The sequence below is a fragment of the Leuciscus leuciscus genome, assembly GCF_965113295.1.
Source record: "Leuciscus leuciscus genome assembly, chromosome: 11".
NCBI classification, from domain to species: Eukaryota; Metazoa; Chordata; class Actinopteri; order Cypriniformes; family Leuciscidae; genus Leuciscus; species Leuciscus leuciscus.
The window spans coordinates 7,720,064-7,747,243 of NC_138735.1; the positions used below are offsets into that span (position 1 = coordinate 7,720,064).

Genomic DNA, 27,180 nt, shown 5'->3' on the forward strand with positions numbered 1-27,180 from the left:
CACTAATCTTTCATGCCCCCAGAAAATATTTTAGGTATGAAAATCAAAACATGTAATATATCAAAAGATAGAACAGACCATGTGCTTTAAACAAAAAAAATCTAGCATAATGCATTATTTATTTTTTTATTAACACTTCATTGAGTAAGTTTCATTAAAAAAAACAACGTTATAAACAAAACGCTGAGAAAATCGCATTTTTGTCAAAGACTACGTCCAGATCAGATTTAGAACGATGATCAAAACTTAGATGGAGTAGATCGAGTCCATCAACAACTCTGCACTCGTTAACCCTTCCTGGGACATTTCATTCGGTAACATTAGCAGATGATCACGTAAGCTTGCATGTGCAAGCAATGCTTCTATCGCTTGTCTCTGCTTCTTCTTCACCTGTGTTTTGATCTGGAGATTCTGTACTCTTTCAAAAGATGTGTAATAGCGCCCCCTACCGTATAACAGTGAAAACATGGATTGCACGTCAGTGGCAGGAAAGTGTTGTGTCAATTAACATTAAAAGCCCACTAAAGTGCCTTGAAATGTACAGCATTATTCAATGTGTTGACGTAATTTCCACTGATACAGGAAGACAGGGCGGGGCATATCAATCAGCTCCTCCCCCTTTTTTTTTATTGGCCAATCGCGTTATCTCCTCCATATCTTTTTAAATATAAAGCATTCTGTGTAGAATTCAAATGGGTCTGATACGTTTTCTGGACTGTGCAGGGTCGCACAAATGATCCACTCTGTGTTATCGTGTCTCTGGACCGGAGCTGCGGTGGTTCACGTTACACTAACTTCATTCTCCCCAATGGAAAGCATATTTACACTGTCTGAATTGTTCCCTATCAGTGCATTATGTCCTATTCACCATATAGAAAAAAATAATTGTGTGAACAAGTGACTGATTTCAGCCGAAGCTTCAGAGTCTGTTTATAAATGTAGGGGGCGGAGCTTCAGATTCTAGAGAGCATTTGATTGGGCAAAATCTGATGAGAAGCTGAAGTGTAGAGTGATGTCATCAAAATCATTGATCCATTCATTGATCCAGCACACTAGCTTAAAGATAACCTTAAGGCTAACATATTCAATCTAAAAGCTGAAAAACTTTTTATCAATTTTGATATCATGGGAACTTGGTGAAACTGCATCAATGGTGCGAAAAAGAGTTAAAAACAATTGTGTGTGTGTGTGTGTGTGTGTGTGTGTGTGTGTGTGTGTGGTCACAATTTATATTGGAAATGTGTGGTTTGTATTCCTAATAGAGTTTAAGAGTTATTGAACTAAATAAAAGACTGAAAATGAATTTAATAGTGTTCATTAATCTATGTACATGGTTTTCGGACACTGTTGCCTGTTTCAAAATTTTTCAAAAGTTAATAAATATTTTTAAAACAAAACATATGTATTTCTATAATACAGATACAGGTATTTTGCCATAAATCAGTTTAACATTTTCTCTCATTTCATATTTTGTGATGGCTCAGTTATTTGTAACCTCACTTTGCAATTGCAGTAGATACACTTATCACACTTATTTATTTTGATTATCCTGTGCAAACTAATGATAAACATTACATGTCCACAGTAACAATTACGTTACAGATATACAGTATGTATAGAAAAATTAAACAGGTAGATAGGCTATAGATATAACAGTTATTTAAGATAGTCTTTGCAGAGAACAGACTGCAACCTCTGACATTTCTACTGCTGAACCTCCAAGCGTAGATGTCTGTCAATCATCTGTTTCTAAGACACTCAGAGTTCAAGCAGCTTTCCAGGAAGACATGCTGAGGTCAAAAGTTTATCACAGAGAATCAAAAGTTCCATTATGGCACCAAGACGTCAATGGACAATGGCTGAAGATGTAGATAGAGCATCAACAATATGGTCAGCCTCAATCATTGTTCAAAAGTAACAATTCATTGTTATTTTCAATAGATTCTGCACTGGTGTTCAGAAGGGATTGTAAAATGGATAAGAAACCATTGACTTCATTTAAGTTTAATATACCCTTCACATCACTGTGTGGTTTTACTGTTTCGGTGCAGTGTGAAAACAGCTTTCATGACCACTGGCATGCTTCAACACAACTGCTATCAAGCACATTTCATCCAGTCCTGGGCATGTGTCATATTTCAAACAGAGGCCCCATCATAAAATATTCCTCCATTGAATTGGCTACCTGACTGACACATGGCGTGAGAAAGATAAGACATACATGTTTGACGTTATTAATTGCATGGCTGTATGTTCACAGTGGAGCATGACGACAATGATGCCCAGGAATGTTGGGAACATAGGTCATCATTCTCCATCTTTATGTGTTCATGTCCATGGATCCAGAGAAAACAAGTGCTAAAGTAAACACTGACAGCATATGGTGATGAGAGAAGGAAAGCCACTGTTACATAAGGCACTTCTCATTTCTGCAGGATGTTGAGTGAGTTTTTCTTACCTGTCTTTTGCAGAGCACTCTAGAGAGGTACAGAAATGAAGGATGGATCTTTAAAGCTGTCAAACATGCTGCATAATGTGGCTCGGTTTCCAACTTACAGTTTAGCGCAGGAGATAAGCAACTACATGGGAGGACATTTTCCACAATTCTCACATTGCATATGGTGTCCATTTGACTGGGAGTTTTGATGACAGGCAAGATTTTGAAAGCATTTGTCAGTGAGTTCTAACTCTGAAGGTATGTAGATTGAAGATGGTGTGGAGTTTTTCTCCTTCACCTAGGGACTGAGTAAATTGTCATTTGTCATTGTCGTTACATTGCCTAAACACTGGTAGTGTGCAACACAATTTCTTCTGATTGAGTTCATGAACATTAATTAGCTGTGTTATAATCAGCGTCAAAAATACAAAGCTTATTGTATTGTATGCATGTGTGCGTATCAGACAGAATTAGCTGACAGAAACACAATGTCATAGTCAATATTAATGATTAATGAAGAAACAAAACTACCCTTACAAAAACTGTGGCAGCTTCTGTATATAGTGGTACATTATAACACCCCTTTATATTTGTAAGAGTAAACGTATTTTAAGAGGTTTTGTTTTGCTTGGCTGCAATGTAAAGAACAAATAGTACCCAACCGCGGGAAATTACATCTTTAAAACCCAAGCAAGAGACTGCCAACCGGCTGCACTAAGAGTGGACTGAACAAATGTGCAAGTGATAAGTATCCTATTATATCCAGCGTCCACTCACCTGCCCCTCAGCAAAACAGTTAGGTCTACTGCTGTTACATCATTTTACATCACCTAATTAATATTCATGATCTGATAAGGTTTAAAATATGCCCCTGTATTTAAAAGGCAAGGCACTTGAAAGAATACCATCGTATTACAAGACCATGGTAACCGTACTTTGACTCAAATCAAGTCTCTAGTACAATTACCCAGCAATATACACTGAACTTACCATTAAAGCTTAAGATATTTAACAATTTGATGTAAAATGTGTCAAGTCTTTGTGTCACTAGTGCAGAGAAGAGGGGAGTGACTATTTTTACTTTTGCACTTCTGTCTACCCTGTGGCCCACAAGTAAGTCCCTTGTCAACCCAAAAAGCATTGACATGCATCCATTTGGCAGAATCTGTGAGCGTATGTGTGTGTGCATACACACTCCCTTGCTCCCACGGCACTGCCTGGCACGCAAACACACTTCACATGTCTTTCCAAAGTGATCCTTCTGTTTTCTGACCGCCCCACGGAGGAGAGAGAGCCAGAGGAGGGGAAAGTGGGTGAGAAGGGGGGTCTCACAAGCAAACACTAAAGGTTACTGCACTCATTCCCCATTAAATATCAAGGACAGCGGTAATTGCAGCACCCTGTTGTCAGGTTCCAGTGGCATGGTGGGCCATCTCATCCATCTGACCTTGGGAATGAGAGAAAATGGCTTCTCCGGTGATGAGGAACCATTCGGAACGAATGTTGCGACGCTGTATTGTGGTTAATTACCTTCGGTCTACTGTGCCACTAATAACTGCCTTGTCAGAAATGGCCCTTGCTGCCGAAACGTATGGGATCAGCAGGTGATGGATCTCTTTCAGGTTGTAACCTGTGGTACATGCGATGAGGTTGCAACATAATTGAAGCAGGGGGCAGTTAATGTGAGCGAACCCAAGCTTACATGGAAGACCAAAAGGGTAAAGATAAACTGTGAATGGTGGATCGACAGAGTGAACAAGAGGTGGCTCGAAAAAGAACAAGTGATGGCATGTAATTAGCACCATTCCTTTGCATGGCCTCATCAGTAGGGAAGGACTTTGCCTGTGCCGATGCAAGAGTGCAAATTGTTGCTAGGCCATAGTGGGAGTTGCTCTCTGTTCAAATATAGTGCCCTGGTGTGCCAGCCGAGGAATGTGTCTGGTCTCTGGTTTGGTAGGGCAAGGGACAGAGTTAAATTCCAGGATTAGAGGGAATTGATGGGAATGCTAACTGAGCTGGCCAGCTGCAGTAACCAGGGCCAAGGTTTGTCCCTGGCTTATCGTGTCAATGGCTGATAGTGTGAGAGGAAGCTCAGACCCCTGGCATGAAAACCTCAACGTTCTCCCAGCCCCACTGACCCAGATTTTCGCACCTCCACTCAGAAAGTCCCAGAGAGCTGCTTCATTGAGGTTGGCCTGGGCCGCTAATTAAGTCACACAAGGGAAACCATACCAAAGCCAGTCTTCCGTCAAGTCTTTGTCAGAAAATTCCATCCTGGTTCTTATGGGTAAAGCTTTATTTGCTGTTCACTCTTTCACTTGATTATTGAAATCTTCATCCTTCCCTTTCAGTAGTCCATCTGAAGTTTAAAAGTATTGCTAGCACAGTAAAGCAATGACATTTTCTGCAAAGTGATAGAATGGCCAAATTGCCAGATGTCACATCTGTAGTGCTTATCAGCTACATCCGACAAGTAGTTGTACAAGTTCTAAATGGCATCTCCTCAGAATGACTTACCTACTTTGAGGAAAGCATGTCATCTCTTCAGCCGGAACACTAGCCTAAAACCCTTCAGATGTTTTCTGATCCACAAAGTCATTTCAGGTGACTGTAGAGGTTAACAATGAGTGGTTGATTCCTATTAGAACTCACCTGGGCTCCTGTCTGTCAGTAATGATTTGTGTTGTTTTTTTCCTTGTTTTTGTTTTTGAGCAGAAAAACTAGGCCTGCTGGGAAACGGAGTTTAATGTTCGCTATGTGTTTTCCTCTTTTTCCCTCTCTGAGGACAGCTGCGGCGTCTTCATCCATTAGCGCTTGGATGAGTGAGGTGTGCGGCGCTGTGTTGACACACTCGGCTTCCTTCCGGCCTGCTTGATAGGAAGCCGTGTCTGGCAGCTCTCTAGGGCATAGGCGATAGTATCCAGCAGTCTCCTGTCTGCCACTCATCATGGCTAGAGCTCTGTCACAGTAAGCTGTCAGTACCATGAGCGATGAGGACTGGTAAAGTGTATCCAGAATGAAAATAGGCTTTGCGCTCAATGTCGGTCAACGTGCCGTCAAGATTTATTTATTGTAAACTTACATGTGACCCCTATGATGTGTCACATCAAAATAGAGACTTTTTTTCCTCCCTTGGATGTAAGCTTACTTTTGGCTTCTTCAGTTTTACTTGAGGCTGAAAAACAAAACACACTAAATGCACAATGATTACAATTTATTATAGTTGTCTAGGAGCACTATCCTTATTGTCAGTTGTTTTATGTTTTAAATTTCTACGTTTTAGCATGTTTGCAAACTGCTATTATTGCTGGTATTTGCTATGGCAATACTCATACTTAGTGTAAATAGCATATTACTAAGAAAATACTTCCATGTTCACATAGTGTAAATAGCATCTTTCGCTATTTGCACTTAGGGTTAGGGTGTTCCATAACTTCGCAGGTTATGGTTAAGGTCATCACATACAATTTGTCTTACTGACATGTGATTGGACATATGATTTTGGTTTTGTGGATAAAATAATAGCAATAAAGCTCAAGACTTCAAGAGGGAACAGAACCATAACTAGGGACCAGAATACCAGATAATTTCCACCCTGCAAAAACTAGCATCAACCAAAAATATATATATAATATAATACAATATCTGTAAGTTTGGCTTCATTTAATTGTAGTACATCAATAGAGTAGTTCCTTAACAGATAGTCAGCTAGTTTAATTTTAAATAATCTTAACACCAAATATCACAGCTGTCCTCCTTTCTCCATTTCATTTGCTTTCTTTTCTGCTCGCTTGTAAGTTCATTCAACAGTACTCGGCCGTATAGTATTACTCGAAAGTGATGTATAGTAGAGTGTGACGAAATCCGAACAGAATTTGTCAAAGGAGACGCATTCAAAATGGATGTATGCATGCATCTCTGCTGACAACTTCTGATTGAATCACCTGGAAATGGGGCTTCACTCCCTCTCGCTCGATTTACGGGATATTGTACATAATTTGTTGGCATCAGGGAGTCGCTATCAATATGCGGGACACTCCCGGACCTTCCAGGAGAACTGGGATGTCTGAGATACTTTAAGGTGGACTCTTTTGGCGACTAGAACAACCATCCTAAAAAAAACAAAAAACAATTAGAAAACCTAGTAAATTAAAGTACTAGTAAAGTAAACATATAGAAACATACTACAAACCACACAGCACACCCTAGCTACATAAGAGCACACTCTCATATTTCAAGCATTAGTGCAACCAATATTTGTATATTATATTCAAGAAGGGTAAACAAACTAAAGGAAATAACAAAAAGATGCATCCACAACATGATGCCACTTTAATTTACAATCATATGAAAGCTGACCCTTTCCTTGTGACCTAGCTATGCTGTGTGTTAAGCTAACAGTCTGTTTTATATCTGTGCTCCTGGTTCCTGAGGGGTTGTGTCTGGGTGATGGCACGCATCATGCCTCATTTCCTGGAGAATGCAGGACACAGCGCTCGCAGCACTGCAGGCTGGTCATGAGATATGGGTTAGTCATTCTCAGGTGTTTACACAGAGAAACAGAGGAAGGGAGAAGAGCAAATGCTACTCGCATTTCACTGGGGAATGGGGAGATTTTAAATGGTCATGCCAAACTTTTGACCCAACAAGCGCTTTTACGATGCTTTTGTGTCATACTTTGTGAGGCAAAATGAGTTTAAATAATGCAGTATTACTAGATTGCAATTGCAAAGACAATTATGGGATCCGAATGAAACGCCTCATTTGCTCTGTTTGACTTTCTCAAAGGATTCTTGAGCAATGAATTATGATATACAGTCTACTTCTGCAGTTTTACACAGTCTTGCAGTAGTTTATATTAAAGCTATATACTATTTTACTAGCTATGTCTTTGCCAACCCTCTATAAAACGCACTGTTAAACACGTTTCTATTAAATGGACACCAGCTCATTCAGTCTCAGGTGAGTCAACAGTCACACCTGAATCCCCAGCCAATGGGAACACGCACAGGTGTTTGCAAAACAACTCTGATCCGTCTCTGAGTGTGCTGACCCGGCCAAGGTAAAACAATCCGATGAGAGAATGCCTTACTCATGGGAAAATGACATAACCAGTGTGATGGGAAGTTGGGAGCAGCGCATGAATAAAGCGGATGACACATTGCTCAAACATATGATATCATAGTCTAAAGTCCATAAAAGGTTGATGCCATATTTGTTGATTTGAATGTACAAACAAGAAAACCAAGTCAACATATACTTACAGTTGGAGGAAACCTACAATCATGACATGTGTGATAACCACAGACCTCACGTAAAGGTTGAAGGGTGAAACCAAATGTGCCACGTTTTTACCACACTAGCATAGTAAACACTTTTAAGGGGTGCAGATAAGAGAAGTAATGAGTTTCATGTGCAATAAGTTTCATCTTTTTAATTAATCGTTTGATCCAGTTCACAAAAGAAAAGATCATGATTAGTTCACAAATCAGGCTGATCTGGTTTTTGAGTTCGACTCACTGACTCAATGATCCAGACACAGCGCTTAACAGCTCACTGGACCTAAATTAGGGTGACCATGCGAGACAGTCTCAAAATTGTGAGCTTTGTCCCGCAAGACATCCTGCATTTTAATTATGTTTTTGTTTTGTTTTTTTCTTCCCTGAAATTACAATACTACAATAAAAAATGTAATAAATACAAAAAGATTTTTTGGCAGTTAAAAAGCCATTGTCACAGCCATCAAGCTAGCGTTAGAGCGGGAACATTACCAACCAACGCTTTCGTAGAGAGGTTTTGACAACTGGATGGAGCAAAGGAATCAGTGGACCTCAAGAACATCAAACTTGACAGACAACAACAACAACAACAACAACAAAATACAGGTTCAAGATGCACTAAATCCGGTAAAACTCATTTAATGTTTGCATAGTCAAATAAAGGAAAATAAACTCGCTAAAGTCGCTACTTAAGGACATTTATTTTAGTATAAAATGTGATTTTTTTACCTACTAGCCTGTTGCTTAGACTGAATATAGGTTCTATGGAGTAAATAGGCTATATTTTAACACTCAAACCTGCATGGGAAATATAATGCGGTCACAATTAACAAAGCTTATTGACTATTTGAAACGTTGTCATCCAACGTGATGGCAAATAGGCTTTCCAACTAATGTAAATCAATATTTACATATTATAATAGAGTATAATAGAATGAAATTTACTTCTCACACACGTGTCCCGCATTGTCACGCAAAATCACATCTACTGTCTGGTCACCCTAACCTAAATGGACCTAAATTTCAGACTGTTTCTCACACAAAACTATTGTTTGACTGCTGAAAACATGGAATAGTACAGGAGTTGTATGTGTTTGTGATTTTGTGTTCTTTTTGAAGCTTTAAAGATTTAGTCCTCATTCATTGTAATTTATTCTATTTTTAGTGGGGTGGGGACAAATTATTCCTAAAAAATGTGTGGATAGTATCAGATCCAGCCTAAAACAAGAAGCAGCCTGAGCTTCATTCTTATTTTTTAAAAGGGAAAGCACCGTTCAATGTCATACTGTCCTAATAGGGCGAGACAAGCTGTGCTAGTTATACCGAAAGTATCAAAAAGAAACTTTCCTTGATTAGAAAGCCCCAAGAGAGTACATTCATGGAGTTAGTCACTTAGTATTCACTATTTCACCCGCTCTATGTGTACTCACTGTTGCTATTGTTACCATGACAAAGGGCCTCAAAATCCCTTTTGAATGTCTTATCATGATTGGTTAAATTACTGGCCATGTTAATACAAATCCAACTCGCTCCAAAATCTCATTTTCATTCTGTTTCCTGTCATTATTCCTAATTCTGCCTCACTCTGTGGATTCGGAAGCCACGTTGCCATGGTGACGGAATTATTAATTTGCCTATTTCACCCATCCGAAACTGAGTGAATGCACATGAGCAGTACATTGAACAGATAAGATGAATGTGTGTTATTGCCATGGATTTACAAAATGTGATAATGTGCTTATAAAAAAAGTGGCCTACTAATGAGGCAAAAAGAGTTTGATTGTAGATGATGAGTCTGTTTAATCTTTTCTCTCAGACATGCTTCGTCACGGGTTGTTGGATTCTGCACACACATTCCTGAGCCACATTATAATGAACATGTGTGCAATATGGCACATTATTCACAGAACTGTTGGATAATAGGGGCAGGGCTACCTGTTTAACTGACTAATGCCATCATGTCTCTTACAATGCTGTCTTGTGCTGGATAATTGTATACAGTTCTTTGAATAATGTTCCATATTATTGCACACATGCCCATTATAATGTAGTTCAGGAATGTGTGTGCAAGATCCAACAACCCTTGACGAAACATGTCTAGGAGAAAAGACTTAATAGACTCATAATCTACACTCTTTTGGCCTCATTAGTTGGCCACTTTTAATTAGCACATTATCACATTTTGTAAATCCATTATCACATTTTGTAAAAAATATTGTATGTTCATAATGGCACATAAAATATTTCTAAATAATAATACAGCAGTTTTCACCAGTGAAAAAAATTGAACTACTGACCCAACTGGGCTAGGAGAAAGAAAAAAAAATTATAATTCTGCTGCATCATTCAGCAAAGGACTCAGGGAAGGTTGGTTTTCTCTGCTCTTTGTTTTGAATTTACCAACAAGCATGTGTGGGGTCTGTTGTGACAGAGACTCCAGTGGTTTACATTAGATGTGGAGCTGAGATGAGAGATAAAACGGGGAGACGCATTGTGTTGCAGAGAGAGGAACGTGGACCTCCTGGGCACTGACCTGACTGCCAGAGATCAGCGTCCCTGATGGGACGGACAGACTGGAAGAGGAGATGGGGGAGGGCGGCTGACGGGCCACTCCACCTTGTGAGGCTTGGCTCAGTATCAGATTTTAGTGGAGGACAAAAGAGATTTTCTTTTATATGCCCCCATCTGTAGGACAGTAGGTGACCCACTGTTAATGTGCACAGAAAACAACGCTAAAGTCATGCAGTGAGTCAAGTCAGAGATGCTTTGGACATGTCTATTTAAAGCCCCTCAATTGGTATCCTCTTCATTCAACAAGGGGAAAAAAATTATTTTCTGAAAAAAAGTGGTTCTTGCTTTACAAACTCTATGGTGTTGCTATAGAGCTCCTTCAGTGTACGGTTATGGGATTTTAATGTTCGTTTTATAGTCCACCAGGTGAAGATTGTATAAGCATGATGACTTTAGGTATCATTTATGGCCGTAGTACAAATGGAACAGAACGTTGGGTTAGAACGATTAAAAATGAGGTGTGGGAAAAGCACTTTTTCACCTCCTACTTTCACACTGAGCTTGTGAAAAGTTCAGGACTGAATCGCAGGGTCTATCCGTAATGGTCAAGGTAACCCGATAGACAGTCTACTTCCCCAACTCTCTAAAAGCATCATGCATTCATTCACCCAAGCCTTTAATCAGAGGGTTGGGATTCTGTTTACGCTTTGGACCAGATAAACGCCCACCCACCCCCCCTTCTGAAAAAAAGGAGAGAGGCGATTTTCCCACAGAGTTCCAGTGAAAAAAAACATTAAATACTTAACATTCCTTGTCGTGGAATAATGGTAGAAGCCTTTAGCATATCAAATCACAAGGGTAAACAACCAACCTCAACCACAGAATGTGAAACAATGACCATTCAACTGCCATTTAGATTTTCCATCACATTTAAGATCTTCCTCCAGAGTTTCAATTACGTGAATCATCTGCTTTAGTGCATTTGATAAGATTTTTAGATACCCTAGTTTTAGATCCTAGTTATTTCAGTATTTTATAGTGCAGTGCGCCAAACAATTGTGCGGGAAGTGTCTGATATCAGAGACAAAAGAAAGTGAATCTGAGAACTGCTGCATTGTTTGCTGTTAATGGGGTTTCAAATATAGTGGATAAAGTGGAAAAAGGTTCAAATCTTGATTTAGGAGGACAGTATACTAGCAAATTAAAATTCCACAGCAAAATGATTCATACTTTTGGGGAAAGTTGACGGGGAAAAAATCTTTGGGGAAAGAATCATACTTTTGACTTTTGGGGATTTGCACCACCTGACATTTTACAACCAGAACTAACTTTGCCGTGTCATAAAAAGAGCATTTAATCCAAGTTTGTGCACACACATTACGAGCAGTGAGTAGTGAAAACCCACTGAAAACCGTGGACATACACAGTAATTTTTGCTGTGGCGCCGGGGGAGTGATTGGGGGTTAGGTGCCTTACTCAAGGGCACAAACCCTCAACCTTCTGGTTACCAATCTGACTCTCAAACCATAAGGCCACGACTGCCCCTTATAGGCAGCTTCATTGATTATAACATATGAACATATGATATATGAACTAAGATGAGTTATAGCTTTTTGGCAATTTTATAGGGACCGTTCTTTGTGCGCTTTCTAGGTGATATATAATCAGTTCAGAATTTGAATAAATCTTTTGTTTTTCATGCTTGGCCAGCGGCCACGTACATGCTGCAAAGTTTTGTGAGTGACATCTGCTAAATTTGTTATATTTGAGCGATTATTATTGTCATGTATGTGTGATTGTTCTCATTTCCCACAATTTATTTTATTTTGAGTCATTTGATTGGGTGGACCAGCTGTCAATCTGAGTGGGCCAATCTTATATAGCCTCTCCATTGGACTGTCTGCTTAATATCTTCTAACACTTTATTTTGATGCTCCCAACAGACATTCTACTGACCATAAGTAGCTTTGCAGCTACATGTCAACTTATTATACTAACCTGAACCCTAACAGTCTACTAATACTTAGCTGAGTTAGTTGACGTAGTTTAAAAGTTACTTATAGTTAAGAGAATGTCTAAAGTGGACCATCGAAATAACGTGTAACCAGCAGCATGAGGGTTTTTGGTGTTTTAAGCCCCCAACGGCGCCTTCCAGGCAGCGAGGGGATGGGTAGGTTTAAGGTTGAGGTTAGGGTTAGCTGCCTGGAAGGAGCCATTGGGGGCTTAAAACACCATCGAGCCAAAATGAGCGTCATTGACAATTGTGGAAAACCTTTTTAAAGGATGCTGCAAGCAAATTATTAATCAAACTCTAAGAAACAACGCTCAACTCTGACAGCATATTAATGAGGATTAAATCGGAAACACTATTAAATACTCATAGGTCATGACACAAGAAGCCACAGGATTAATTAGGAAACTTAATGGCCAAATAAAAAAAATAAAAAAACATTCACAATCTTGGTTCATTTTATATTGACAAAAAATATTACTGAATATAGATATTTGAGTTGTTGATAAAAGGCTTTAATGCCCTCTGCAAGGTCAAGTGTCAGCTGGACGGTGGACAACTTCTCTGCACATCAATACACACAGAGCTGACGAGAGACACACACATCGTTTATTGCCACCCTTGGCTGAATTTCAATGAAGCGTCCGCAAGACTGAGCAAACAGAGACAGACCATGTGTAAAGACTAATGAAGCCAATGATCACTTTTGCGTCGCCAGGTACCGCATACAGTAAGACAATTCTGATTTATGACATGGTGCATTTGAAAGAATATTGATTTCTCCTTTTGTCTCTCTCTCTCCTACTCTTTTACCGGCAAAGATTGATGTCACTGCATTGATTCCCAATCAATCAATTTATTTTCATTTTATTAATGCCTGAGCAATTGCTCAATGTCCTTATGAAAAGCAATGCATCTCAATTACATGCACCTGGTATAATAAATTGTTTAGGGACGATATGCTGAATTACAATTGGCTTTTTCACGAGTTTGCCAAGTTATTGGACACTCAAATTGGTAATTGTCTATCGCCATACAAAATGCATTAAATAAGTAAGCGAGGGTTATGAACACCAAATTAACTGCCTATACTTGTGCTTTCATACAGGCACATTAGACAAGGTGAGCACAAATGCAGACACTCAGTGTCTTTTGTTTGTAACCACGAACAAAACAGGCATTGATAGTATTGCTGTCACTTTGGGGACTCGGCGGAGAGAACGAACAGGTTTGGCACACGTCCAGTTTTAATAAAACACAGCTATTGGTGTGCGTTTCCTCGCTTCAGCAAATCCAATTGGAAATGCTTGGCCTGTTCCATGTCTGCGCTGTATTAAGGCTAATTAGTGTCTCAGTCCATTTCCATAGCGACTAGTTTCCGGCCATTCTCTGTCCGCTGACCCGTGCGAGCAGTATCAACTTTTCCTGAAAAGAACGGCCAATAATTGTTTTCGCACGCATCAAGGGATGGGTACTCGCGGGATAAATGGCCTTCTATATGGCACATCGCTTAGAAGGGAAAAAGAACAACCTGCAACAACTTACTGATTGTACTGACATTGATGTATTAAAATGGACCCTGTGCGTAATTGCTCTTTCCTGTGGCTACTGTGCGGGGAGGGTTGCATAATGATGATAGAGTTTAGAACCTTGCTAAAAGAGATAAAGGCTGCCAGGGCCCACCGCAGAGTATTTTCTGGACACTTCCTTAATGAAACATCCCGCTGGATAATGCGCTCGGGTGATACAAGTGGGGATGAATAGACCGTCAAGTGGCAACTTTCCATTGTGGATTGCTTTGTTGTCGCACAACATTGACGCCATGTTGTTGCTTGGTTTATTAGTCGATAGCAATGGGTATTGTGACTCCAAAGGTTCTCGTTCACTCCAATGCACATTGGGTACCGGGTCACATGACTCTCACTTCAGAGATTCTGTTTGGTCTCGGTTATGACAGCACAAACGTTCAGATCAGCTTAACACAGGGCGGTGTAAAGCGTGACATTAAGACGCTCTGTTAAACTGCAACTCATTGTCACAGTTCAATTTCAATGGGCTTAAAAGGACAGACGCTGAGGTCCAGAGTAACAGACTGTCCTCAATGGCACTCTTTCAGTTCAAAAGCAGGCTGGACAAAGCCATTGTCCGCAATGTCTGACCTTTGGCAATGATTAACAGTTGCACCACTTCCCCTCTGACAAGCAGCTCAAAAATTCCTTGAAATGACTATCATAGCCAGGCTCTGCAGCTCTAAAGACATCACCATATGACTGAATCAGATGCTACGAGTTACAAATATGGCCCCAGCTGAGAGCTACAATAGGGACTCAGTTCTCCAGAGGTTAGCACCAGACTATACTGTGGTGGTGGACAATGGCACTCTGTTCTGGAAATGTTGTTTGTAACATCTCTACTGAACTCAAAGGATTGGGAGGCCAGATCAGCGTGTAAATTAACTTTACCCGCATGTCTTCTGCAAGTGATAAAAGCGATATCTCTCAATTTTAGAGCCATTCCAGAGGATTAAGTGATTACATTGAGAGTAAGTGAATCGCTAGTGTTAAAAAAGACAAACGATAGACTCAGTACTGGCTAAATCAGTTGTTTCATAAACAAATCGATCATCCAAATCAATTATCCATTCATTGAACGTGGAAAATACCCATATACTGTACGTGTATATGTGTCTATGATTTTGAGCATGAAAAACAAGAGATCTCACTAGATAAAGAATACTATAGAGTAAAATCTGTGTGATGGTTATTAGTTTTGATTTGCTTTATACTGAAAAACACCTTCAGATTTGCAATTCAATGATTCACTTTGTAAAAGTGACTATACAAACCAGGTTAATGTGAATGAATCCCTACAAATGCCATGCCACGGTTATGTTTGGAATACCATACTACTCTTATTACTTAAGGAGTATGCAATATGTGCAAGTTTACGGTATGCTTAGAATACTACTGTAATTTCCAAAATGTACATTATAAAAATACTGCACAAAATATGGAATTCCACAATGCTCCACTCTTCATTTCAGTTGCTGAATGAACCAGAAGTCATATCAGTCAAAGTTTAGTGGTTTAGTTAAGGTATATATACTGCATATTGGACTTTTGGAGCACTGTTTGACTCGAGTACGTTTTTTTTTTAAAACTTGAAACCATTGCCATATTTGGCCTACTAAATAAGAAGTTATGTTAGGGCCGAGTAACCAAACAGACAGATTAGGTTCATCAAACACCTCTAGTTAGTCCAGACAGACCACAAACAAGTAGCTATATAAAGAGTCAGCTTGGCAGTGCTGTCTACTAGGCTGTTAACTGACCAGAGTGACCACGTTCTCCACGTCTGACTGCGATGCGACTAGCCAAATTTCACTCTTTATCTGCAACTACAGCAACCTAAGAGCTTTAGAGAGCTTTTGTTTATTTGATTATCCAATGTATCCTCCCACTACAAATGGAAAATAAGTAACACAAAATGTGTTATTTGTATGTATGTAAATTTCAACATTAACAACTGCTGCATTTGTGATCAGTCACAGTGTGTGTGTGCTTGTCTCATTTATTGCATGACACTGGGAATGTGACTGATCACACATGCAGCAGTTTCATGTAGAAATGTTAATTTCACAATTTTCTTACGATTTGTTTGTTGCTCTGGAAAAAAAAAATCATATGTGAAAGTTACAATACAGATTCAAAGTTATATCAACAAGCATACACAATGATTGACAGACAGACCGTGTAACTATAAGTGTAGACATTTTCAGAAATTCTTTAAAAAATAAGCCAACAAGGCTGAGACATTTCATTGCAATCGAAGACATTTATTTAACTGATATCTATCAAATAATAGGGCCACTTTATTTGTGGTATTCAAAAAATGCTTGGAACTTCTCCAAAGCCATATTTTTGTTTTGAAGTGGTTACTCTAGAGAGCTTAAAAAAGGCAACACGGAAAAAGAACGTATTTCGACACTAAAGTTCTCAAGGAGAATCAACCGATTGCACACAGCGCTCGCTCTGGCCAAACCAGTGCGTGTGTGACACTCCGTCGTCAAGAAACAGAAACGAACTGGGCTCGAGCTCAGAGCCTTTATATACGCTTCTAAAAATAACGTCCAATCGGCGCGCTGGACCTTACAGTTGAATAAAACCAATCACAGCGCCAGGAGGGCGGGTGTATTCCTGCGATTGGCTGAAGGTGATATCATTTGCGCCCGCGCAACCTGGTGTCATTTGATTGGACGCGTTGTGAGGCGACGTCACGTTGTCACGAGGGGGTAGGCAGGCTGCAAGGTTTGAATAGGGGAAGTTGACAGAGCACAGCGCTTTGCGTGAGTTCAGTGTTTGCAAATATAGCGTGATCTCAACAGACGGACTAGCGGGCTCTGAGCAAAGCGACGGCTGCAACGCGTTGCTATTGCACGAAGAGGACGCTTTCTTGTCACACTCTTGATATCTTGATTCAACAAGATATATATATATTTTTGTCTTGTATCGCTTAATACTTGGGATTGCAATGGATGTTCTACCAATGTGCAGCATTTTTCAGGAACTTCAGATCGTTCATGACACTGGCTATTTCTCTGCATTGCCATCGCTTGAAGAATATTGGCAACAGGTAACAATTTTTAAAGTGATATGGATAAAACTTCCGCTGCGATTGGCGAATGGACAGCGTGTGGTTTGACTTCGCTGTCTTTAAACTGGAATCGGAAAGAGTTATTTACAATCCGCGAAATGTAACGTTCTAAGTGACGTATTTGATTCGGTTACATGGTAGCGCGTCAACTTGTATTGAATGTAGCTGTGCATCTACCTTATGATATTCGCTTGTTTTGGCATACAAAGTATATATATATTTTTTTTTTTACTTTTTTGAAGAGTCGCGACTTTAGAGTCAGATCTAATATTGCGCAATAATCAGGAATACGCACCATTTACATTTAGAAAGGAAAATAATTGCATCCTTTTCGTGTGCTTTTCCTACTCAGACGTAGGCTGGTTGATTTGACAGTCTGCAGCACATGTTCTGTCACATAACGGGGTTTATAGGAGGTGCGTGTTAACTGTCATAGCAGGTTCTGCTGCTTGAGACTGATATACTTGTGATTGGACAGTTGGCACGATCGTATGAATGTTTCTCTTGAAATTGATCCAGGTAGTTTCCCCTCAGGCGTCTTGGGATTCTGGTAAGGAGCCATATGAACGTATCTCAAGGCATTTAAACATGCGTTTGCATCTAGTTGTCTAATGTTTCCCAGTATAGACTGCTGAATGGATTGTTCAGCTGAAATGAAAATATGTCGTCATTTCCTCACCATTATGTTTTTCAAACCTGTATCACTATTTATCTCTTGGAAAACAAAAAGATATGTAAGGCAGACTGACAGCTTCAGTCACCATTCACTTTCATTGCATCTTTTTCCATACAAACACAAGTGAATGGTGACTGAGACTGTAACTCTGCCTAACGTTTCGTAGAAACGGAATAACGTTGAATAAACGACAACTATCGCTTTAAGAAGTAAACATATAGGGTTTTTTACCTGATATAGAGTCTGTAGAATCAGTAACATTAGATTTTTCAGGACACATTTGCGCGGTAAACATCATCGTTGTTATATAGAGGATGTGCATAGCCTAAACCGCACAGCTAAATGCTCATATTGAGTGGAAAAACACAGTTTTACGTGTTTACTGACTCACTTTTCCACTCGAATGCAGTACGTTCACACTTAATACGCGTTAAAATGCTTTTAAAACGCGTCCAGATGTACGCTGAGGGGACGTCAGGCTGTTTGAATGAGGAAACTCGACCGAGGAAGTTGTGTGGCTTCCTTAAAAGGACTCTGAAATGTCTTCATGACTCACTAGGGGATAACTGTTCTAGAAAGACAATATACAGCCCTATTTATACCCAGAATACTCTGATAGCTGATTTTATTGGCCTTACCTGTTCTGTAATGTTTCCACATGACATGAATTTGACATATTTCTGTAGAAAGTGCATGTGAGAGTGTGGTTAACCTACACTAACCCTTGGCAATCAGCTGTGAAAGTTAGAGGAAACTCATGCACATTCTAACGTTGTGTTTTCTGTTTTGAATCAGACATGTTTGGAGCTGGAGAGGTATTTGCAGAGCGAGCCGTACGTCTCTGCGTCTGACCTCAAGTTTGAGGGCCAGGAGGATCTTTGGAGCAAGCTCATCTTGGCTTGTGGAGATAAGGGAGATGGGAACGGCAACCTTCCCAAAGTCAAGGAAGAGGACAATCAGGACTGCCAAATATTAGAAACCAACAGCATGAATTCGGATGCCAGCAGTGAGGCGTCTGACAGCTCGGAGGAGCTCTCGCCCACTCACATCTTTACCTCCAACCCGCTGGGCTCGGTTCTGACGGAGTCAGCACATCACTTGAGTTCCTCTATCATCAGCACGCCTCCGTCCTCCCCAGAAACCCCGCAGGAGCCCGGCGTCCTGCAGGTGTGGGGCTCCACGCAGACCGACTCGCACGTGCCGGTGAAGATCCGGCAAAACGGACTGGTGAAGGCCTCGGATAAGGCTTCGGCAGGAGGGGACGCCTCTCCGGACGGCAGGAGGAGAGTGCACAGGTGTCACTTCAACGGATGCCGGAAGGTTTACACAAAGAGTTCTCACTTAAAAGCACATCAGCGGACTCACACAGGTAAGACCTTTGCTTTTAGTTGTGACTTTGCAAATTGTCTTTGACACGTATCAAACTTCCCACACTTTACTGAGGTTGCACGTCTCCTGTGAAGTTGTGTAATGGAGTTAAGTTCTCACAGGCTGTCCTCAGCTGCAAGGCTAATGTCACTCTGTGAATATTTGCCCCACATGACTGCACGCCTAAACGGTGACCTAATCTGTTTGGAATGTGGCCGTGGAGAGGAAGGAGGGGGGATCGGATGGGGGAGGGGATGAAAACCAGCCAGGGTGAAAACAACCTGCTCCACCAAAACAGTTTTGGTTTCGTCATGGGAAAGAACCAGGCTTTTGAATGGGGATCTGGGTGGCCCCTTTTTTTAAAGGGCCCCGTCGCATTCAAAACAGACTCTGTGTGACACGCATTGTTCTCATTGCTGTTTATGCATATAGGCATAGAGACAGACTTTTGGCATACCGTGCATTCCCGCAATCCTTGAGAGCTTGAGGGATCTTATTAAAAGTTTAGACCGTCTCGCAGACTGCGTCACCTGATCCATAAACATGCATTCTGTTTACTGATGCAATTTCGAGAGCATTACCGAGCTCGCTGTTCCACATTCCTGTGAATAGTGAAGGTTTTCCTGATGAAACCCGGCAACATGTACTGAAAGGTGTTTGTGTTTTTGTTTACAGGTGAGAAGCCGTACAGGTGTTCATGGGAAGGCTGCGAGTGGCGCTTCGCGAGGAGCGACGAGCTAACCCGACACTTCAGGAAGCACACCGGTGCAAAGCCATTTAAATGCAGTCACTGTGACAGGTACGTTCAGTTCTGTCTCGCTATCTCTCCCTGTGACTGTTATCAAAGCCTGTCTGTGTCTCTCGCCCGCATGCCTGATTCTTTGATGCGTGTATCAGTGAAGTGCGGCGGATTTCTGCATTCAGCATTGATCCTGTTTTATCGGTTCATCGATGAGAGTCGCACCATTATGTTTGGGGTTTTATCACTTAATTACCTAATCACATTAAATGCTTGAAAGCGCAATAGCCACACTGTCGCAATACATTATTGATATTCTCTGCGTTTTATGACTAAACGCGCCTCTCCTGTTTGTCATCACTTCCTCTGTTAATCATTTCCCTCCCTGAGAGCTTTGTGCTTTGAACACAATTGTTTGCTCAACTTCCCTTTTTGCTGTTTTGTTTCTGTAGTTACTGGATGCGAAACATTTCATAGTTCTCCCTTAAAACAAACCATTCGATCATGTCTTTGCTCATATCCAGGCCCACACTGAACCTGTCAATATTTTATTTTATTTTAATTCATGTATTATGTTGTCCCCCATGGTATATGTGTGTGTATATGTATTTATATATATATATATATATATATATATATATGTATATATGTATATGTGTGTGTGTGTGTGTGTGTACAGTAGTCAACATTTGAAGTGGATCAAAAAAGTTAATCAAAGTTGTCCAAGGACAAGAATGGGTATTGTTCAAAATTCATGTATAATTTTGATGAAAGGTTTTGATCCACTTTAAATGTTGACTACTGTATATAAAAAGGCATATCTATCTCTATATCTATCTCTATCTCTATCTCTATCTCTATATCTATCTCTATATCTATCTCTATATCTATCTCTATATCTATCTCTATATCTATATATATATATATATATATATATATATATTATATATTATATTATATTATCTACATGAAATTGGCAGGAAAAAGCATTTAATTACACATTCTTTAAACAAAAACATTGTTGATGTAAAAAAAAAACTTTTTATAAAATAATTATTTATAGTAATATTTAGATTTTTTTCACAGCTATAGTGTCATTCTTTGACAGCTTTAAACTGAAATGAAAAATGATGGCATATGGTGTATTTATTTTTAAATAAGCACCGAATATCCACATTTTTTCTGGTTCTGCTTGTAACCAAGCTTTCCTTTCATTAGCCTTCATGGCATCTATTCCAGTTTCACAAGTTCGCCTCAAGGGTCACTAGGGGCCTCATCAGTGATGCAATGCACAGATCCCTACCTTTCATTTTATGGCTTCGGTGGCCCCTGCCTGACCTTGTTTTTCACCTTTTCTCTCGCTGTTTCTTTCTCCAGGTGTTTCTCCAGGTCGGACCACCTAGCCCTGCACATGAAGAGGCACCTCTGAGCGGGCTGTAGCTCCACGCTGGGGATATGTTGTGTCCTGACCAGCTTCCTGGTTGACCTGGCCCTGCAAGAAATGGGGGGAGTGTGTTCCAGCCAAAGCATGCCATTTTGCACCATATCCTGTGCCTCCGTGAGCCCCGGGATAAAGGCGGACTGACTGGTTGTTGAAACGGAAAAGGAAGGGACAAAATCACGTATGAAGAATCGAAAAGAGGAGGATGATTTATTTAAAAAACAAAAAAAAATTTGTAAAAAAAACAAAAAACGAGCGAATGAATGGTGTGTTGTATGGTGCATGATGTTTTGGGACAACTCCTGGACAATACACTGGTACTTTAAAACAAATCCTAACGAAACCTGTTTGACGTGAGCGGATGAATGTCCCGTGTGCGAAGAAGGGTGGGAGGGGGGTACCAGTGTATCACTGTGGGCTGAATGGTGTCGGGAAACAAGTTCCGTTTTTGTTTCCACACGGTATGCGAGAACAGCAAAGTCTGAATGAAGCCGTGAGACTGAGAACTCCTGCCAGACGCCCCCGGGCTCTTTCGCAAGATTGCGGGGGGGCGAAGCGGCCAGGGTTTCACCCCCTTCCCCCATCTAAAGGGGGGCGGAAACTCGGTCTTGAATGAAAGTGGCTTTTTTGGTGTTCGGTGCAGCTACTAAATGTGCAATGTGTTCGGTAGCTTGTTTTTTTTGACAGGCTACAAAAGCTCATTTGTAGTCCGTTGTATAAGCTGTGTGCTTAGAGATGTAACACAATTATAACTTCACTATCATAAACAGGTGTTGCATGGTATTGGGGTTTGTACTTTTTTTTTTTTTTTTTGTAATTGGGACTGAAAATAGATTCCAATAAAGCGCAGCTAAATACAATTGGTTAAATGTTACAATATTGTACATAAACGCATTGATCATTCTTCACTCAAAATTCCCTCTTTTTTTTTTCTTTCCGGTGGAGGGAAGAATACTATCAATCAGCGACCATTTCATACAAGACTCATTTCATCTTGAGGACTAAATTCTCTCTCTTTCTATCTCCATTTTACCTGATGTTAATGCACTGTTGGCCTTAATGGTGCCTTATGCAAGTGACCTTTCCAATTGGGGGTCACAAAATGTCTTGTATAAGTGATTGAAAAAGCTTTATTAAGGCTCTATTTTCACATTGAACATGCACCTTTCCCATTTCCAAGGCCACTGTAACCAAGCCCTTGTAGATACGTAATATATTGTAATTCTTGAGCATGCGATTTCATTCTTTGTCACTAATATTTGCCCTCACATTTCTGGATGTTGTCAAATCTGCAATGTAGAGCACTTAAAGTTACGGACTTGGTATCTACCGAACAGCCTTTTAGACGCGAGATCTCTATCTGTGGGGCTGTGTGCGAGACAAAAAGCTCTTAAAGTGGGAAAACAGGCCGTTGTATAACACAAGGCTTGAACGTTTGTGGAATGCCAACTCCCCCCGTCCCCTGTAACCAAGAATAAAGAAAAAAACGCCTAAAGATTTATTGTAATTAACAAGCTCCACTCAGACAGGCCTTGCCTTGTACTGCCTCTCTGTAATGAATTGCTGAAGGCCCTGCCTGCTGTAGACTGCTGACTCGGGCAGTTCGATATTGACCTGTCTGGATGCCGTTGTTTTAGTCCAGCGACAGTATTGTGGAAACTGTGCACAGCCATCCAGAAAGATAAAGATATATCGCACACCTTTTCAACATTTACAATGGATATTTACGGACGTGGAGGCAAACGCCGCATGGAGAAAGCCGCTCGCTTCGGCTTCTTTTGCCATCTGAAATGTAAACTATAATGTTTTCAGGGACCAAACAATTGATTAAATTTATTGTACATAGTTATAATGCTTTGAATTCTTTGAGTATTGTGCTTTTAATAAGTGCAGTGCTCTGGTTTGTTGAGCGATGAAGGTTTGACACTGTTGCATGTTGAGCAGCTTCGTAGAAACGGATTGTTTCAGCAGGAGAAATGTAACTTGAAGCAGCTTTTGCTGCCATTAAATCAGACCAGCCAGGGTTTTGTGGGCAAAGAACATTGTGTCTTTCCAACAGTGGCCAATATAAGTCAAGTGGTAATGGAGCCTTAATCAAGTTTTCCATTTGCTTGCTTCTACCAACACTTTCTATCACTTATGTTTTCTCTCACGAATCCCTCTTGTCTAAAGAATATTTGTACAAAAGAATAAAACCCGAAAAGTTAGGATGAAAAACACAGAAAAAAAAAAAAAACTTTTCTAAGATTTTTATTTGTTTTTTGCTTTATATGATTTTTATTTGAAATTGTTTTGCAAAATTGTTATATTTCTGTATGAATGTATTTTTTATTGGAATAATAAGAAATTCTTATCGGACAAGTTTGATTTGTTGTTTTGCTTCACTTTATTTCATTAGTGTTTTAGACTTTGCCAGTGCAACTTCTAGCTAGTGATTTATAAATGATGTTGTTTCACTATTATTGGTGCTTTGCAGAGTCGAACAAAACAACTACACCCGAGTATTCAACTTTGTTTCTGGGGTACAGACATGAAAGATATCTTAAATTGAGCTTTAATAAGGAGTCAGACTTATGATTAACTTGGTGAATAAAGTGGGTGGAAAAATCCCATAGAGAAGTAAAGGACCTTTGACTCAATTGGACCAGTAAGCAACCAATCAGAACACTTAAACTAAAAACACCTTCGCAACTACACCGCAACATACAGGCTGCATCCGAAATTACAAGTAATTACTTCACGACCGCTAAAAGAATATGTTCTATATAGTATGAATGTAATCTGGAAGTACTATATTTACGTGACCTATACCAGCGCCGGTCACTGCCAGCCACAAATGGCCTCATGGGATAGTAACTTGTTCATCGTATGCATACTTTTGACACATACTGTTTTTCGCCTACTATATAAGCGAAAAGCTTTCCTGTAGCTCAAACAGTAGAACGTTGGTCATGGGTTCGATTCCCAGGGAAAGCAAGAACCGATAAGAATGTAAACGAGTAGCTTGAAATGCAATGTAAGTCGCTTTGGATAAAAGCGTCTGCCAAATGCATAAATGTAAATGTAAATATAGTGGGGAATATGCGATTTCGGGTGCAGCCTTTGACATTGTAACAGTAATGTTGATGCCGTCAAGCACCACTAACATTTTCGGTTTCACTTTATTTTGATGGTCCCTTTAACACGTTCTGTTGACTATAAGTAACATTGCACTTACATATCTACTAACTCTCATTAGAGTATTAGTGGAGTATTAGTAGACTGGTAGGGTTAGAATAAGTTGACATGTGGTTGCAAACTTATAGTCAGAAGAACGTCTGTTGGAGAACCATCACAATAAAGTGTTATTATTAAGCAGACAGTCTAATACTATAATAAGAGTAAGTTGACACACAGGTGCAACGTTACTTATAGTCAACACAATGTTCAAAAGGGACCATCAAAATAAAGTGTTACCACATTTTCTTCAGAATTAAACCTTTAAAGGTATAGCGGAGGATGTTTTACTTCCTGGTGGGTAACCTATACTATTGGTCCTCCTAATTGTCAATCATTCTGGTGAATCAATCAAACTTTTCAAAAAGTGGAGAGGGCGGGTCTTATCTCAAATTTGGAAAGATCCTCCGCTATACCTTTAATATAATATAAACATGCAGTGGATTGAAATACAATTCACCTGATATCTCAGTAGAAATGAGGATACGCTTATTAACGGCGGTTACCTGCATTAGCAGTGCAACACTCGTTCTCTCAGATTCCTCGCTCTCATTACATGTTGTGCACAAGTTGGTCTTAACACCCACTGGAGGGGTGTTCCACAGGCTTGTCAAAATAGACGAATGTGTTCTCACAGAAAAACATTGCAAATTGCCACCTTTGTGAATTGCTAAAGGGGGAAACATGCCCTAGGTGGTTCCTGGCAGGTGGAGCGTTGAAATGTTTTGCCAAGGATTTGTTGGCTTCTCTAAACATTTAAAAATGGCCATTTATCTGTTTACTTCTCGTCATCGTGTTCAAGATGTGTTCCACTCGTAATCACAATGTGATCTACGCACTTTTATAGTTGTGATTATTAATGATTGTAATAAAATTAACTGGATATAAATGAAGTGGTTTGGAGAATGGATGGATCGATATAAATAATGCTACTCGTTAAACAGTAGACATGTAGATTACTGCTAATTTAATTATTTTTTTAAAAACATTGAGTGGGATCAGAGTCTGAGACCAAAAATATTTTTTTTACTATTAAAAAGTCATTGCAAAATATACTATATTTTAATAAATATCAGTACTTTAGCTGACATTGCTTTTACCAAAATTGATAATTGTTATCTAGCATAATCGTACAATGTTCCAAAGAGCATCTTGGATTCACTGGAAGAATTTAATGTGACCGTCGGTACAAAGTTCACATGAGTTTACAGGGTCAAAGTCACCAATTTGTTGATCTGATTAGAGACCTATAAATAGTGCAGAATCTTAAAAATATCTCTGATAAAAATATTATTTCCAGGTTTAAATGAAGAAGAAAAAAATTCTCATCTTTTCATTGTGGATTGTGGACTCCATTATACCTGTCATTTCATCCTGACGGCTTATTTTACCAAGAGAAGTTTTGCAACATGTCGGTTCACCAAGGTGAAGATCGTGGGAAACTTGTTGCATTACATAACTCAATGACAGCCACGCCTCTGATAAAACAACAGCAGTTTTCCACGTTTCTCAGTGCTATGCTGATGTTGACGCTACAACACTGACAACTTTCTCATTATTCTGTGTAGCTGACAGATTCTAAAGTGGAAGCAATTACATGCAGCCTCGGAAAGTCACATGGTGACATCAATCCTTTAAAGGTCAAGTGCCCCCAAATCCATCATTAAATTAAACTGAAGGATCTCAGTCCATGCTGTGTGATGTTTAAAAGTGAAGATCAATGCTTCGAAAGATCTATATTTATGTACGCAATTGTTTAATATGCCTTTAATAGCCATAAAATTAGAAGAGCAGTTGAGGAACGTGCTCAAAGAACCAAACGTTTGATGTGACATATCAGTCGGGATGTGTGCGTGCTTTTCCACGTTTAACCTGGGGATAACCCCTAATCCGGGATTACCATATCTAGATAAATTACACTAGCATATGACACATGCCCTACCTTGATGTACATGTAGTGCTCTTGCAGCTCATCATAATTCACAATGTGAATTTGTAGGTATTCATATAACATGTGCATGTGTATTTATGGTGTTTGGAATGGGGATAGTTCACATAAAAATGAAAATTCCTTGATCATTTTCTCATTCCAAACCTGTAAGACTTTCTTTACTCAGTGAAACCCAAAAGAAGAGGTTGTGAAAAAAAAAAAAGTCCTTTTTCATGAATGTCAATGGGGTCCAATGTTGTTTTGACAGAAAACAATTCTTCAAAATATCCTTTTTTGTGTTTCGCAAAACAAAGAAGTCATACAGGTTTGGAACGACACGAGGATGAGTAAGTGATGAACACATTTTTATTTTTGGTTCACGGTTTATGTTTTAGATGCCAATATGTTGATATTGCTCAGATGCAACTGTCTGTACTAAAACACTTTACATACGAATACTAATGAGAACACATCGCTGAACTACCTTGAACTTTGCATGCAGAGCAAAGTCAGCAGTCTTACTGCATTTTGTGCAATGTGCTTTCTTGAAAGATTCCAAAGGCAATGTATTGTCAGGCGAGCTGAAATTAAAAGCAATGTCACGACATCAAAGGCTTCCGTTGCCAGCGGGTGAGGGGCGAGTGTGAAACCGTGAGCTGTTTGAAGCCAATGGGGTTGAATATTCAAAGAAAGACACTGTAGCTTGGTTTAGAAAAAGGAATAATTTTTAGTAGTACCTGAAAAGGCAAGCATCACTATTACTACAGCTCATATATGGTTAGTCATTTGAGAAAGCCAACATACAGAAATGCTCTTTAAGTGTATTCTTCTTCTTCTGAGACTAAAACTTCTGACTCTAAACTTCTCCTAGAGCTTTCAAGCTACAACCACCAAACTCGGGTTAGGCCTTCAGACTGTT

At 39.8% G+C, this 27,180-nt stretch overlaps 1 protein-coding gene and 1 long non-coding RNA gene across 2 annotated transcripts in view; both read left to right on the forward strand.

Moving 5' to 3' along the window:
* The window catches only part of LOC309509614, a 255,461-nt gene extending 230,237 nt beyond the window's left edge, over positions 1–25,224 (forward strand). Inside the window, exon 2 of the long non-coding RNA XR_014209936.1 lies at positions 24,602–25,224. This is a non-coding gene — a long non-coding RNA (uncharacterized lncRNA). The remainder of the gene's footprint in view (positions 1–24,601) is intronic.
* On the forward strand, positions 16,554–23,482 carry klf6a (Kruppel like factor 6a). Its single transcript, XM_082184390.1, has 4 exons — positions 16,554–16,870; positions 18,363–18,936; positions 19,611–19,734; positions 21,052–23,482. The coding sequence occupies exons 1-4, from the start codon at positions 16,769–16,771 to the stop codon at positions 21,101–21,103; spliced, it is 852 nt and encodes a 283-aa protein (XP_082040516.1). The 5' UTR covers positions 16,554–16,768; the 3' UTR covers positions 21,104–23,482.
* Positions 25,225–27,180: the final 1,956 nt, after the last annotated feature.

What these genes read in the sequence shown, in the direction of transcription:
- klf6a (XM_082184390.1), top strand. Translation starts at nt 16,769, where the DNA reads ATGGATGTTCTACCAATGTGCAGCATTTTTCAGGAACTTCAGATCGTT. An exon ending in TTGAAGAATATTGGCAACAG is followed by an intron (nt 16,871 to 18,362) that starts GTAACAATTTTT and finishes GTTTTGAATCAG; the next exon opens with ACATGTTTGGAGCTGGAGAG. An exon ending in ACATCAGCGGACTCACACAG is followed by an intron (nt 18,937 to 19,610) that starts GTAAGACCTTTG and finishes TTTTGTTTACAG; the next exon opens with GTGAGAAGCCGTACAGGTGT.